The sequence below is a fragment of the Phialemonium atrogriseum genome (assembly GCF_030411735.1).
Source record: "Phialemonium atrogriseum strain 8032-3 unplaced genomic scaffold QBC33scaffold_7, whole genome shotgun sequence".
Lineage (NCBI taxonomy): Eukaryota > Fungi > Ascomycota > Sordariomycetes > Cephalothecales > Cephalothecaceae > Phialemonium > Phialemonium atrogriseum.
The window spans coordinates 886,639-901,423 of NW_026848144.1; the positions used below are offsets into that span (position 1 = coordinate 886,639).

Below are 14,785 nucleotides of genomic sequence, written 5' to 3' on the forward strand. Positions count from 1 at the left end.
ATGCTGAGGCAGCACGACCGCCAAATCTCCCTCGATGACTTGGATTCCGACGACCCAAATATAGCCCTGCTGCATCCTGAAGTTGTCGATGGTCACTATCGCTCTCGAGACCACATTCCCGTCTGTACCCCAGGCCTCTTCTACATCGTCCGCCGGCGACTCCTGTCAAGGCAGTGTTTTCGTAGCTTCCTTTACTTGGTCAAGTGGCTATCTTTTCTGACGCTCCTCGTCCTGATTCTCACACCTCTCTTCTTCTCCTCCTACCGGCACCCACCAAAGCACTATCTCGCTCTTGAGGCCAGATGCCGACCGCAGGCATCCCCAGGATGTGCGAACTTGTACAACGAGAAGATATTCATCTCGATCAGCCTGTACGACCGTGGTGGTGCCCTCGCCGGCGGCCGATGGGGTGACCGTCTCCTTGACCTCATCCACATTCTCGGGCCTGACAATGTCTTTCTGAGCATCTACGAGAACGACGGCGACGACGCCGCCGCCGCCGCACTCCGTCGGCTAGAAGAGCGCGTCCCCTGCCGAAGCAAGGTCGTCTTCGAAGGCGCCCCCTCCCTTGACGCCTTCCCCACCGTCACGATGCCCGACGGCACGCAGCGCGTCAAGCGCATCGCCTACCTCGCCGAGGTCCGCAACCGGGCCCTCGAGGCCCTCCCCAGCTCCAGCAGCGCCGGCGGCGACGACGACGACCTGTTCGACAAGGTCCTCTTCCTCAACGACGCGCTCTTCGACCCCCTCGACGCCGCCCACCTCCTCTTCAGCACAAACGCCGACCCGGCCTCGGGCCGCGCCCGGTACCTGACCGCCTGCGCCCTCGACTTCTTCCACCCGCTGCGCAACTACGACGTCTACGCCCTGCGCGACGCCGACGGCAACTACCCGGGCAGCACCATGTTCCCCTTCTTCACCGGCGCTGGCCGCGGGCTCTCGCGCCGCGACGTGCTCGCCCAGCGCGACGCCGTCCGCGTCGCCTCGTGCTGGGGCGGCATGGTCGCCGCGCGGGCCGCCTTCCTGCAGAGGGACGCCCGCGTTGGCGACATCAACGGGTCTCTTGCAGGCCCCGGCCCCGCCGCTGATTTCCCGGGCGCGGGCGCGACCGGCCATAGTGTCGTTGTAGACCGGACTGCCACCCCGCCGCTGCCACCAGGGGAAGACCTCGCCGTGGAGGGGACCCCGGTGGTGCGGTTCCGGCACGAGCCCGGGCTGTTCTACGACGCGTCCGAGTGCTGCCTGTTCCACGCCGATATGCGCGAAGCGTCGTCGTCGTCGTCGTCGTCGTCGCGCTCCGCGGGCGCCGCGTGGCAGCTCGGCGAGCTGGCCGGGGGCGTCTACGTGAACCCGTACGTGCGCGTGGCGTACCGTTGGGACGTCTTCTCGAGGCTGCGCGTCGCGAGGCTGTGGGAGCGCCTGCTGGTCGTGCCGGGCGCGCTCGTCAACTGGTGGGACGCGGAGCCGCGGCCGAACCCGTACCGCGGGGTGCGCGCGGGCGCGGGCAGGTACTTTGAGGAGGAGGTGTGGGCGGAGGGCGGGTGGAGGCTGGAGCGGCGGGAGGGGAGGCCGGGCATGTTCTGCGGGGTGAGGGATATGCAGGTCGTCTCGCTGGAGCGGAGGGACGAGGGGGGTGGGAATTACATGAACACGAGAGTGCCGCCCGGGCAGAAGTTGGAGTTCCCCATGATGTGGGGGGAGTTGCTGCCCGAGGACTGGAAGGAGGAGTACGCCGCTTGTTCTGAGGCCCAGAAGAAGGCGTACTGGGATTCTCCGTGGTGGAAGCCGGTTGTGAAGTGCCGGCACTAAGAACACTACCGTATCTATTGGGCGGCGTGAATATCAGGGGCTGTCGATTGCCGTTTGAGCGAGACCTTCACCGTCATAGGTATAAGCTCAGGGGTCCATCCTTTATTAAAACTTTGGCACTGTAGTTGGTCCCAAAGAGATCAGATCGGAGGTAATGTTAATATGAAATAATCCAGTTGAGCCAGAAACAGAGCCTGGCCAGGTTAATAACAGAGGATATGAGGTCACTCGGCATGTTAAGGCCGTTCGCGGCAAGTATAATCCAAGTAGGGATCCTAGGCCAGATGCTCTTTGCCCCTTTTTTCTCCGCTTCGTTCTTTGCCTTATGAAATCACCCTTATTTTTTTCAACACACACTGCACCTGGCTGCCCGTTTTCTTTCCGTTTCCTTTTCAATTTTGTTTCTACATGGTCTAACTGTTTGCTTTGGGTGGTAGTTGTGGCAGGAGGCGGTTGGTTCTTATAGAAACTGGTAGCGAAGCTGAAGAAGACGAGAAAATATGTACCACTTCTAAGTTCCGCAAACGATGCTCATATTATCTAGTTAAGCCATGCAGCCTCGACCAGAGACAAGCCTAGGAAACGACGCTGCTATCATTTTACCCCTACATATCTTCAGAAGACTGGTTGACGAGGTTATTTCCTCCTCGAAAAAGAGCTACCGTTGGTTTTAGAGCCGGCTTCTCCAACTACCTGGCTTCAGCAGCTCTTTATATCCTCTCGCTGTTCGGTATGTCTTTACTGAGGAAGGCTACAAGACATCCTTACCGTTTAGAACATGAGGTGCTACATTGCAGCTGACAGCCAAAAGGGGCAAGCAAAAGGTCGGTCGTATCTATGAGTCACGCCGACATCCGTCTAAGTGAGAGCAATACCTTGACCCTTCTGCTTACAATCCGCACAACAGCAACATACTCCTTAACTAAATGAAGATTTATTTTCACATTGACAAAATGGCCAACACGATGAAGATACTCGTTCTTGGAAGCGGAATGGTGGCATCACCTTGCGTCGAATACCTCACCCGCAACCCCAAAAATGAAGTCACTGTTGGTATGTCTAGCTAGGTTTGCGTCGTTTACTTTTAATTATCCACGGCAACCACAACCTCTCCAGCAACGGAACTGATACAGACCCATTCACACTCCAGCTTGCCGGACCCTGTCCGCCGCCGAGGTTCTCGCCTCCGGATTCCCGAGAACCAAGACGCTGGCCCTGGACGTATCGAGGACCGTCGAACTAGATGCCCAGGTCGCGGCCCACGACGTCGTCATCTCTCTCGTCCCCTACGTGCACCACCCGGCCGTCATCAGGTCTGCAATCAGGGGCAAGACTAATGTCGTCACCACCAGCTACATCTCTCCCGCCATGCGAGGCCTGGAGGACGAGGTCAAGAAGGCCGGCGTCGCCGTGGTGAACGAGGTGGGCGTCGACCCCGGCGTGGACCACTTGTATGCCATCAAGACCATCGATGAGGTGCACGCAAAAGGTGGCAAGGTGCGCTTGAATCTGTCCAGGCGATATGGTTTCCCCTCTCACGACTAATCGGTTGTCAATCCTCTCCAGGTCAAGGAACTATACTCCTACTGCGGGGGTTTGCCAGCCCCTGAGTGCGCCGACAACCCGCTCGGCTTCAAATTCTCATGGTCGCCCAAGGGTGCGATACTGTCGCAGCGCAATTCTGCATCTTTCCTGTACCAGGGGAAGCAGGTAAACATCCCCTCTACCGAGCTGATGTCCATCGCCAAGCCGTACCATGTCGTAGACGGATACTCGTTCGTCGCGTACCCCAACCGTAACTCTGTCCCCTTCAGGGAGTTCTACAACATCCCCGAGGCGGAAACCGTCATCCGGGGGTCACTCAGATACAAGGGAAACCCGGAGTTCATCCAGGCACTCGCTAACCTTGGCTGGCTGGACCCAGAGAAAAGGAGCTGGCTGAAGGATGGGATAACCTGGGCCGAGATTCAGCAGAAACTAGTCGGTGCCTCTAGCCCGGATGAAAGGTAGGATATTCACTCTGTCCAACCATCTCTGTGACATGATCTAGGCTACTGACATTTTCTTGCTCTCCTACAGCTCCCTTGTAGCGCACATCAAGGAAAGCTACAGCTTCCCAGACGTGGCCGAGGCCGACCGAATCGTCTCGGGCATGCGCCAATTCGGCCTCTTCTCTGACGAACCGGCCGCCGTCAAGGACGGCAATGTCTTCGACACCCTCTGCCACCAGCTAGCACAGCTTCTCAGCTTCAAGCCCGGAGAGCGCGACCTCGTCATGCTCCAGCACAAGTTTGTCGTCGAGTGGGAGGACGGAAAGAAGGTACTGTACTGTACATACGACGATTTTTCTAGCGGGGGTTACGACTCATACTGACCGGAGGTGGGGGGGGGAACATGTCTTAGGATACGATAACAAGCACCCTCGAGCTGCTTGACGACCCCGAGAGATACTCAGCCATGGCCCTCTCGGTCGGAGCCACTTGCGGCGTGGCGACGCAGCTCCTGCTAGACGGCCACCCGGCCTTCAACCAGCCGGGCATCCACGCGCCGTATCGCCGGGACATGTGTGATCCCATCAGGGAGGCCCTGGCCCGCGAGGGAGTTGTACTTGTAGAAAGGGTGCTCTGCTAGGAACGCCCGCCTCTGCTTTTCTAGATCCACATTGGCGGATAAAGTTGGGCCGCGAGGTCGGAGGAGCTGGAGCCCCCGCAAACTTCCACTCTCCGAAACACATGCGTGCGTCATTATCTTGGAAGGGCGTCGCACAGTGCCTGCTTGCCTGACAAAGGGAGATGCCATCGTGTCAGGTCCGAGGTTGGACCGGATCGGGATGGTCGGTTGACTGGCTCGCACCTCTAACTAGGGGTATGGTCGGCTGGTCGGTCGGTCGGTCGCGCAAGCAAAACACGCGAGGCGCACCTGTGAGCAAATCCCACAGAGTCCCGGAAGTGGAAGGTAGTTTCGAATTGAACGGAAGCTTGCGACGCCTTACTCCGCCCCGTAGTGCGTAGCCTCGAACGTCCCGCTGAGCGGGGAACAGTCGTCTGTAGAGCATCTTCGCCAGCTCTCTCCTGGCATTATCCTAGTTACAATTAGTGGATCCTGAGTCGTGCGTATGCGCAGGGAGCGAGTCATCGTTGAAACGAGACCTTGAGGGAGACTCGGCAGAGCTGGGACCGTTAGCTTTTTGCCCCTTGAGGTTTGGTTACATGGTGACAAGTTGGCAAGCTCCGTTTGTCCGTTGTTTTGAGTGGGTAACTTCTGGTATTGTGACACTAATCTGCAAAAATATCTAATACACAGAGAGCGAGTTGGGCTAAATCATCCCAATCCAATACAAGATATGCTGATCCTTTGCGGTGTTTGCCATTCTTCCTCCAAACCAATCCAAAGAACAAATGCTTGGTGAACCTGTAATCCATCCAAGGCTTGTTGGAAGTAAAAATGCGAACCCAGAACCTGACCGAGGCAAAACAACCGAAGAGAAACCAGAGGACCGAAAGATCAGCATACTTTTCCCCTGATAAAAAGGGGCTTGTAGATAGAGGGTGGATGGGGAGTGACAGCCCGACTACAAGTGATGCACCAGCTTGGAAACTCCCCGACTCTCAATCTAAGAGTGAGCTTCCTGCCAGTCACCAACCCACTCAACATCGCCGAAATCGTGGCGCTTATCCTTGCGCCAGTTGAAGTTCCAATTCCAATCTCGTTCGCGGCCCCTGGACCGGGGGCATTCCTTGGCGCGATCCTTGTTGACGATGCTGTTCCATTTGCCAGTGTTCGTGGTGTGCTGGGTGGACGAGGGATTGTTGTGGGTAAACAGGGAGAAAGGGTTGTGATGATGATGAGTGTCGCCATAAAGATCCGGAACTCCATACCCAAAAGAAGCGTAGTCGATAGGGTCGCCAATGTGGAGTCCAGTCTTCATTGTAACCTCGGCGGGCTTGAAGCTTCTCGAGTTGCCAGTGTAGGCCCTCCGTCGTTCTCCAAGGGCCTCCCACTTGTCGGCGGCATTGCGCTTGGGTGGTGGCGAGTAACGAGGCACCTCCAATGCTTGCCCGTCCACTGGCGAAGTATCCTGGAAGAAGAACAGATCCTCGTCCACGTCATTCGACATGGTCGACTCGATTGAGCGGTCGTCGGCCTTGGAGTTCACGGCTGCGGCCTTGGGGGCAGGCGACTGACCCTGGCGAGGGGTGTTGTCATCATCAGCAGCCTTGCTTTCGTGGCTCCAGGTCCTCGAGTTGATTTCCTTAAGTACCTGCATCTGCCGGGCTCGCTCCTCTTCCTCCTCCTCGACATCCTCATCCCACATGTCACTCCAGCTCTTGGACACAGTCTCCTTGCGACCAAACACCAGCGACATGGCAGAGAGGTTCTTGGACTTGTTCATGGTAATCGGGAGCGATCCGGCCATGGGAGACACCTTGGTGCCATTGCGTGGTGGCAGCCTCGGTCGGCCGATGGCAAGCGACTGCATTGACGCTCCAAGACTAGAGTTCATAACCGAGGAGATGGAAGGGGTCTGGGCCGCTGCAGACAGCCAATCTACCGTCGTGCCAGACTTGGAGAACAAGTCCTCGGTGTAGCTCTCGTCGTCAGGGATGGCGCTGAGCTGGCGACTCGGCTTCTGAGGGCTGGCATGGAGCGCCTTGGCCCATGGGAAGGCACCCGTCTCTATCTGGGGGCTCTGAATGGACGGGGTGCGGAGGGGTTCGCGGTTGGAGCTGGCCACAATATGACGATCGGCAGTGCAGAAATCATCGAGGGCCTCATCCAAGGTCGTGAAGCTGACGAGACGACGAAGTGCGTTGCGGGCGCCGACAAGCGAGCGCTTGCTAGGGTCAAGATTCATGCACTCGACGATGACCTCGTAGGTATCCTGTGACATCGAAGGGAAGACATCGAACAAGGCCTGCTTATCCCGGGAGAAGTCGAGGAAGAGTGGATCTGCCTCGGTGGGGGTGGTGAACGGGTTGCGGGAGAAGAGGATGTTGAGCAGGCAGACGCCAACGGCCCAGATGTCAGCCTGGGCAGGAGAGTATCCCGCCCCAGCCGAGTCATACTGCTCCGGTGACATGTAGCGGTCGCTGCCAACAGTGGCCTCAAAGGTCCATCTCTCGGTGGTTGCCAGCCCGAAGTCACCCAGCTTCAAGGTGCCAGATTGGCCGAGGAAGATGTTTTCGGGCTTGATGTCGCGGTGGTAGATGCCCTTGGAGTGGATGTAGGAAACGGCATCGATGAGCTCCAACATGAAGTGGCGGACGTGCTCCGTCTCCAACGGTCCGTGTCCGATCCGAATGGCCTCGTAGAGATCGCCCTGCTCACAGAATTCGAGGACGATGAAGACGTGGGCATCCGTCTCAAAGGAATCGAGCAAGTTGACAATGTTGGGATGGAAACTGAGGCGCCGATGCAAAGCTAGCTCTTCGGATTTCTCGTCGATAGCAATGTTGAGGCCAGCCTCGTTGGCAGCAGCCCTCTTGGTCAGACACTTGATGGCAACGGTCTCGTTGGTCTTGAGATCTCTGGCCATGAAGACCATCCCGAAGGAGCCATGGTTGAGGGGTGAAACCGTCTGGTAGCGTCCGCCGAGGACGAAACCAGGGTTGAAGGTGTCCCGGAGGCATTCCATCTCGGATGATGGTTGAAGGGGGAGCAGGGACGAAATATTAGAGTCGTTGTAGACGGGGTATAAATGGGTCGGTCGATGATACAATTCTCGGTGAGCTTTTTGCCAATCCTGGAACCAGTCTATGTCGATAATGACCAGGAATGATGCTGCCAATCTTTTCTTCAACAGAGCCAAAGTGACTTTTGGTAGATGGTGTACAGGACTGAGGATGAGTGTCCGAGTCAAATGGGGATGGACGAAACCAGCCGAAGGGCGCGCGGTCGGTAGGTGAGAAGGTCGGAAGGTCTAGGAATCGTGATGCTGAAGTGCGGAGAGGCGCGAGATATACACGATGGTAAAGGCAAAGAAAACAACGAAAGTAACTCCTAATCGTTCACGGTCTGAGGCTCATGGGTGGGTATTCCGGATATTCGAACAAATGAAAGCGCGCAAATGGGGTCGTCAAGAAGGGTCCGACCGGTGGTCGACACAAAGGGAGAAGTGAGAAGGTCGTTATGAGGACATTGGTGCGAGATCGTAAAGAGTGGCACTTGTGGTTGTGTTGAGACTCGGGGAGCCTTGAACAAACAAGTGGTTGCGAGTTGGTGAGTTGGCGAGAAGGCGATCAAGGGAGTTGTCAAGCTTGACTGCTCCTGATTTGAGAGTGGTGTTTGTCCTTGGGAAAAGGGGAATCGTCAAGGGGTTGGCGGTTGATCTCGGTATGACTCTTCGTGTGAATAGCTGATAGAGAGAAACCACGACGACCCAAGACTGGCCGAGGTGAAGAGGGTCGGAGGAGGGAGGAGGGGAGGACCAGGTGGACAGCGAGAGAAAGCTGATTGCAATTATTGCAGCACCCGGTTGATCCTTGTTGTGAGCATGCGGGTTTGTTGGTGTCTTTGAGGAACAAGTAGGTGAAGAGAATGACTCTTCAACCCCCTTGTCCAAACCCCGACGTTATGATTCACTGCTTGACAGCCAGACCGATGACCGAGGAGGAGGCGAGATGATGGAGCCGGAAAGGGCGGAGCCTTGGCCTTTGTAAGCTCCGGTCGTCGGTGGAAGGACCAAAGTGTGGCGAGATATGGCGAGATACAGGAGGGAGTCGGAAAGATGAGAGCTTGGTTGACGGGGTTTCGGACTCGAGTGGATGGGCTGTTTGTGAGACAGACGAGGGAACACCCGGTATGATCGGGGGCGGTGGACCTCAATGCAGCTCAGAGCCAGTCGATTCCAATTGGGGAGGTCACAATGGTCGTCCTTGGCTGGCAGACAGGTGAAGAGGAGGAGAGCGAAGGAGAATTAGGTGGGAAGGTAGGAAGGTAGAATTAGAATGAGATGCGGCAAAGGAAAGGCAGAGTTGGAGAGAGACGGAAGGAGAGGAGTGAAGGAGCTATGTATGGTTGAGGGTGTGGTGACTGTTGGGTGTGACTGGAAGGCAGGAGAAGCCTCTGGCCATGGTTCAATGGGCCACCAGGGTGGGCTGACCCATCATGATTGAATGGGGAAAGGCCTGGATGGGCTCTTGGACTGGCTGTGGCGGCTGGCGATCGTTGAGGGAACCTGCGGATGGCCAACGTGGCAAGGGCAGGCACTGGGTGGAAGGGTGAGAACCACACCAGAGGTCACAGTGCCACTCCTCCTGCCAACACGGCCGCCTTGTCTTGTTTGGGGTTGGCATTGATATGACGAGCGAATGGTTTAATGTTACCAAGACAATGACCGGCGCCACGCAATCCGCTAAGAGAGTACCTGCGGAACCCCGCAACATGTGGCAGTAAGGCGAGGTATCCTGGAAACGGAGCTTGCCTTGGATGGCTAGGAAGCGGTGTGGCCCTGTGGGTTGTCGTTGGATGCCTCGATGCCTTAGTGGCCTGGCTAATGTCCCCCCGGAGGAATGCAGCTATCCTCGGCACGGTGTACCAATGGCCGGCATTAATCAAGCCTTCATCCAGATAGTGGCTACACCGCCGGTTACTTGGCCTGCTTGTATCGCCCCTCGCATCAGGTCGGCAGGACGTGACTCGGGGGTTGGGTACCGTTGCATCGCCCACATCTCAATTGACTGGTACCTCGCTATGCCAGTTCAAACCTCGGGAGGTACCGTGTCCATGTAGCAAAGAAGACACGTTGATGGGCACTGGGTGGTGCCCCACATGTATCTACACTTGCTGGGGAACAGGTGTCAAGTTGCTTTTGCCCAGAACCAGAGTGGGACTGTGGGACAACAAGAGTCAAGAATCCACACCACCTTCGCACCGTCCTGGACATCGATTGTTCCAGCATCTTCTGTTTCACCTGGATTACACGAGCTGGCCATTGGTGGGCCGCAGTATGCACTCCTTTTGGCCTGCATCTGCTTGCACAAGTCGCCTGGCCCTCAAAATAGTGCCTTGTATCATCCTCATTCGATTGCGATCTCGAGGACCAGACTTCACAGGCTGCAGCCGGCACAGTGGAGGCCGGGAAACTCAATCGTGCGCAGTCGCACAGATATGGCAGTGGCGCAGGATGAAGTAAGTTTCGAGAGACCGAGAAACAGCTGTGAATATCAGTCGAATGCCAGCATCAACTGGAAACACATAGTCCCTATGATACCCCACATTTTGTGCTCTTGTTTTGAGAGCCGATCTCAAAATTGATAGGATGAGACGTGGCTGACGATAGCAGCGGCTTGCCAAGCCATCGATAAGCTCTACTATGTAGAGAGGGTGGCACCCCGCAGCGGCACAACCTGCGCATTATGTTCACTAGGTCGGCTCATGAATCTTTCGACCAATATGCATTCGTAGATGATGTCTGTCAGAATGTGGTATAACCTCTGGTATCTTCGTCTCTTGGTCTCTTAAAAAAAACAGACAATGCATCATAACAGGCTGTTCTCGTCTGGCGATTCTTAACTAAATCATTCCAATCGCTGCCGTGGAATTCTGCTCGGCGAGGGTAGTGTCGTGTGATCACGCAAGCCGCAATCGGATACGTACCTCACTCAGCCCCTGGCAGAAGGTGAGACTAAAACGGGCGCTCGCGAACTGGGCAGGCAGAGATGGAATGAAGGATACCACTCTGTAACTTCCGCAGTACGCCGTAAGCACAGGCGCTTGCGGAAAGGCCCTGAGTGCCAGGGGGTTTTGATCCCCTAAAATGATCTTCTAGGCGCCCCAGCGTCCACTGAGGACAAAGTGCGGGTGGTGGCGACCCTATTGACGACCATTTCCGGGGTTTCAACGGTCGATGGAGCCCCCATCCTGCGTCGTTAGAAACAAAAGCAAATTTCAAGCAGAAGCGGAGTCATCCAATGACGTCGAAGTCACAGCAATATCGCCCTCTCGATATTGGCGGCATAGCACAACGGGTTGTTGGGTTGCACTTATGCGGACGGCTGCGGGGCAACGTGATTCGTTCCAGGAGTCCCTCCATCTACCACAGTACACCGTAGGTATTCGATCGTCGCGCCAAAACATGATGCGCGCCATTTCCATCGAACATCGAACCTGCCACCCGGCCTTGACGCAAAGCAGATAGTGTTGAGCAAATAAGAGGAAACTGATGTTCATACTCGGGAATATTATTAGTATGCGTTCTGTGTGCGCAGGGGGGTTGGGTATTCTTGCCCGGGGACCTTGAGATGAGATTGACAGGCTGTCTCCTCCAGTCGTTATTACCCGTCTTGCGAGAGGAATGCATCCTCGTTGCTGTGGCGGGATTGTTTTCATGGCCAAGGTCGCCTGTCTTTTCACCAGAGGAACAACACCAATCATCAGCATCGGCACCCAACCTCGGAGGTTGGGCCATATTGTCTTAGGTAGTTACTGCATGAACTCCACCAATTTTGCCGCTGCATGCGGATAGGATTGCTTCTTCATTTCCTGCAGGGTGTCGACAGCGCTACAGTTTGACCGCCCAGACCGACCGGCCAGGCTCAGTGGCTACGACGGACTGTACTGTGTAGACTGAGAAGGTTGTATGTACACCTTCAAAGGCGCCACGATTGAATGTACTTCAACATTTTGGTCTACTGTGCATTGAAGTCTTGGGATGCCCACTTGTCAGCTGGCAGCCCTTGTAGCTCTGCATACGCCAAACTGTTAATGGAAAGGTCAAAATCCTTGACCGCCCTTCTTGTGGAAAACACCGTACCCATAAGCCCATACCGGAAAGAATTATACGATGAACAACCATTGCAATTGATGATATCCTCAAATTGAGACCAGGATTGAGGAAAATTTTCCCCATAGGCAGTGTCGCCGAGAAAATTTTCATCTTATTTCAATCCACCCGATATTCATTCTCCTCCGGCGGTCTGTTCCGGTACCTAGTTCGTGAGAGCTGCTCACCGCTTCCTGTTTATTTGTTCCCCTGCCAGTGGACCAGGCAGGTTTCGATATTTTCGCAAAGCATCCTGTCGCGTCTCTCAACGTGTCTCCAGTCGTGGGGAAAGCTGTTCCTCGGCGATCATGGCTGCGTCTTCCGCCGCCCCCATCAAAGCGGTCCTGCTCGACATTGGTATGGCATCGTACCTAGTTCCCACATCTCACGTTCCCATTTCCTATTCCAGCGCAGGAGATGGCCGGCCTTCTTTCTTTGGGCCAAAAAGAGATGCGGTCTTGCATTAGCCTCGACCAATTGGCTAATATGCTTCCTCGCCAGAGGGAACTGTTTGCCCGATATCATTTGTCAAAGACGTTCTTGTAAGGCAGATCCTGTCCCCGCAACCTTCCCCTGCTCAAGCATCCCTCTGCATACTAGTAGACATGCGATAAGCCACTGATTCCATATGTCTCCCACCCCCCTTTGCGCGGCTCAATGCAAACTTCAGTCATCGCTTGCCATCCTATTTCACCGTTGGCAACCGGTTCTTCTCTCTGATGCACGACTATTTTCCGTCCCCTCATTGCCCTCAGCGATCAATGGAGGACTCAGGAACTCAGGAGTTCCTGAGGTTGAAACACGTGGCAACTACGACGGCTTGCTGATTATGGTCCCTTCAGTTTCCATATGCGCTCCAAGCTTTGCCTGATACTCTTGAGTCCGAGTGGGACGCTCCGCAATTCGCGCCATACAGAAATGCGTTTCCTGCAGAATACGCGTTGACACGTTCGGCATTCACGGATCATGTGAGGGTTCTCATGAGCCGCGATGTCAAGGCACCTTACCTCAAGAGCCTTCAAGGCTACCTGTGGGAAAACGGATACGAGAGCGGCGCGCTTAAGGCGCCCCTATTCCCGGATGTTGCCGCGAAATTCGAGTCATGGAGAGCGCATGGGGTCACTATCGTGATCTACTCGTCCGGGTCTGTCCCGGCTCAGAAGCTACTCTTCAGGCATACGAATGGGAGCCCCTCTGACCTTACCCCTATGATCACCGACTTCTTCGATACTGTCAATGCTGGGCCGAAGACGGAGCAATCCAGCTACGAGAAGATTGCGGGCAAGCACAGTCGGTTTGCTCCGAATGAGTGGCTGTTCCTGAGTGATAACGTCAAGGAAGTCGAAGCGGCCGAGGAAGCTGGCCTACAGAGCATCATCGTCCAGAGACCGGGCAATGCACCTCTTCCGGGCGATGTCCAAAGCAGGTACAGGGTCATCAGAAGCTTTGACGAGCTAGACGATTGATTGATTTGTAGTGGAGCAAAACACGGCCTAATTCGTCCCTTGTGGTAGTGAACATGTTTTGCTCTAGCTAGGTGAACTAGTAGCACACCACAAATTCACAACTCCTCCACTAGTGATGTTGGCTAATGGCGCGTGACTGATATCTCGAACGATGCAATGATTGCGATCAACTCTTGAGACCCCTTCCTTGTTCAAGGCACAAGGTACAGGGCAGTCTGATTGGTTCTGATACCACGTGACCAGTCTGGAAAACCGTTCCTTTCCCGATCTGCAGGGGAAGCAAACCTCCGTTTCCGATTTCTAAGCGACCGACCTAAGTAGGCAGATCTACACTATCTTGACCAGGTACCTACGAGGATGACGTCCCCAAGGTTTAACAAGTGGACGGCGGGGACGGAGGTTGCGAGAGCCTTGGAAGATCAGATCCGGGGCAAACAGGGTGAGAATCGTCATTTCTCATTTGTTCATTTCCCATTCGTCAAATCATCCCAATTATTGGTCTCAGCCGCTGTCCGTGCCCCGTCTCTGCCACCCGGCGGACGGGAAACAAGGGAAGGAAAAAGAAAGGGGGAGAAAGGGCGAACCCATCATCTGACCCCCCTAACACAGTACCAGTTCTCATCACGGGGGCGAGCCCGCAATCTCTTGGGGAGGCTGCCGCGCTAGCCATTGCGACCGCGAAGCCGGCGGTGCTGATCTTGGCGTCCAGAACGCCGTCGAAACTCAACGCTGTGGCTAGGCATGTCCGGGAGGTAATCGAGGGGTGCAGCTCCCCCGCATCGACGGCTAGTGCGGATGGCACAAGCTCGACAATCGTCGAGACCGTGCAGCTAGACTTGGCGTCTCAAGCTTCGGTTCGGCGAGCCGCGAAAGCCTACCATCACTAGCGGGATTGATGTCTTCATCAACAATGCCGGCATCAGCGTCCACAGGCGCCAGCTGTCACCCGACGGCGTGGAGTTGACATTGCAACTAATCATCTTGGTCCGTTCCTCCTCACACAGCTCCTGTTGCCGCAGCTCTTGGAGGCGGCTAGCAATGGCCCCGCGGGGTCTACACGGGTGGTGAATGTCTCGAGCAGCGCCCACCGCATCTCACCCCTGCGGTTTGGAGACTACAACTTCGAGGGCAAGCCGCTCCCGCAAAACGAGAAACCTCGGGCAGGCTTTCCCGGCACCGTGGCATATGCCATGAGCAAGTGCGCCAATGTCCTCTTCACAGTGGCGCTCAAGGAGCGGCTTCGGGAGCGAGGAATAGATAGCTTCGCGGTGGATCCCGGAGGTGAGCTTGACTTGTGTAGTCCCCAGAGCAACTAGCTGCATGCTGACTTGACCTAACCACCACTTCGTAGTTATCCGTACTGGCCTCACAAAGGAGATCGGTCCGGGGCTCAGAAAGCAGCTAGAGTCGCTACCCCAAGATGGCTGGCAGTCGCCTGACCAAGGTTGCGCAGTGTTGTTGGTTGCGGCATTCGACCCCTCATTATCGGGTACGTAGATCTTGCAAAGCTCAGAAGTTGGTGGCGTCGAGTTTGCTAACCGACCTGCAGGGTCCGAAGCCATCTATTTGCAAGATTCCCAAATCTCTCGTCCAGCGTCGCATGCTTCGGATAAGGTCAAAGCCCAAAGGCTATGAGCGTTGAATGAAGAGCTGATCAAGTCATCCGCCATGGAGAGCAAGCTGTGATAGGCTTCGACCTTTCTGGTGCCAGTCTTTCTCGATTATCTTTAGGCCGCGGAGAGCCGCC

At 55.7% G+C, this 14,785-nt stretch overlaps 5 protein-coding genes across 5 annotated transcripts; 4 read left to right on the forward strand and 1 right to left on the reverse strand.

Annotated features, from left to right (window-relative positions):
* QBC33DRAFT_447668 (family 69 putative glycosyltransferase) lies at positions 1-1,809 on the forward strand (the record flags this gene model as incomplete). Its single annotated transcript, XM_060424437.1, has 1 exon — positions 1-1,809. One exon carries the CDS (start codon positions 1-3, stop codon positions 1,807-1,809), a length of 1,809 nt encoding a protein of 602 aa, XP_060285518.1.
* Positions 1,810-2,536: 727 nt separating this feature from the next.
* QBC33DRAFT_532930 (Saccharopine dehydrogenase protein) lies at positions 2,537-4,937 on the forward strand. The gene is made up of 6 exons (XM_060427426.1): positions 2,537-2,633; positions 2,717-2,862; positions 2,960-3,306; positions 3,376-3,815; positions 3,889-4,129; positions 4,213-4,937. The coding sequence occupies exons 2-6, from the start codon at positions 2,736-2,738 to the stop codon at positions 4,438-4,440; spliced, it is 1,383 nt and encodes a 460-aa protein (XP_060285519.1). The 5' UTR covers positions 2,537-2,633; positions 2,717-2,735; the 3' UTR covers positions 4,441-4,937.
* A 485-nt stretch (positions 4,938-5,422) lies between these two features.
* On the reverse strand, positions 5,423-7,444 carry QBC33DRAFT_447974 (kinase-like domain-containing protein; the record flags this gene model as incomplete). The annotated part of the gene is made up of 1 exon (XM_060424450.1): positions 5,423-7,444. The coding sequence occupies one exon, from the start codon at positions 7,442-7,444 to the stop codon at positions 5,423-5,425; it is 2,022 nt and encodes a 673-aa protein (XP_060285520.1).
* A 4,051-nt stretch (positions 7,445-11,495) lies between these two features.
* On the forward strand, positions 11,496-13,213 carry QBC33DRAFT_532942 (acireductone synthase-like protein). Its single transcript, XM_060427427.1, has 3 exons — positions 11,496-11,929; positions 12,074-12,114; positions 12,415-13,213. Exons 1-3 carry the CDS (start codon positions 11,881-11,883, stop codon positions 13,036-13,038), a joined length of 714 nt encoding a protein of 237 aa, XP_060285521.1. The 5' UTR covers positions 11,496-11,880; the 3' UTR covers positions 13,039-13,213.
* Positions 13,214-13,395: 182 nt separating this feature from the next.
* On the forward strand, positions 13,396-14,673 carry QBC33DRAFT_577100 (uncharacterized protein; the record flags this gene model as incomplete). Its single annotated transcript, XM_060430963.1, has 5 exons — positions 13,396-13,477; positions 13,654-13,892; positions 14,043-14,319; positions 14,390-14,527; positions 14,588-14,673. 5 exons carry the CDS (start codon positions 13,396-13,398, stop codon positions 14,671-14,673), a joined length of 822 nt encoding a protein of 273 aa, XP_060285522.1.
* Between the last annotated feature and the right edge of the window lie 112 nt (positions 14,674-14,785).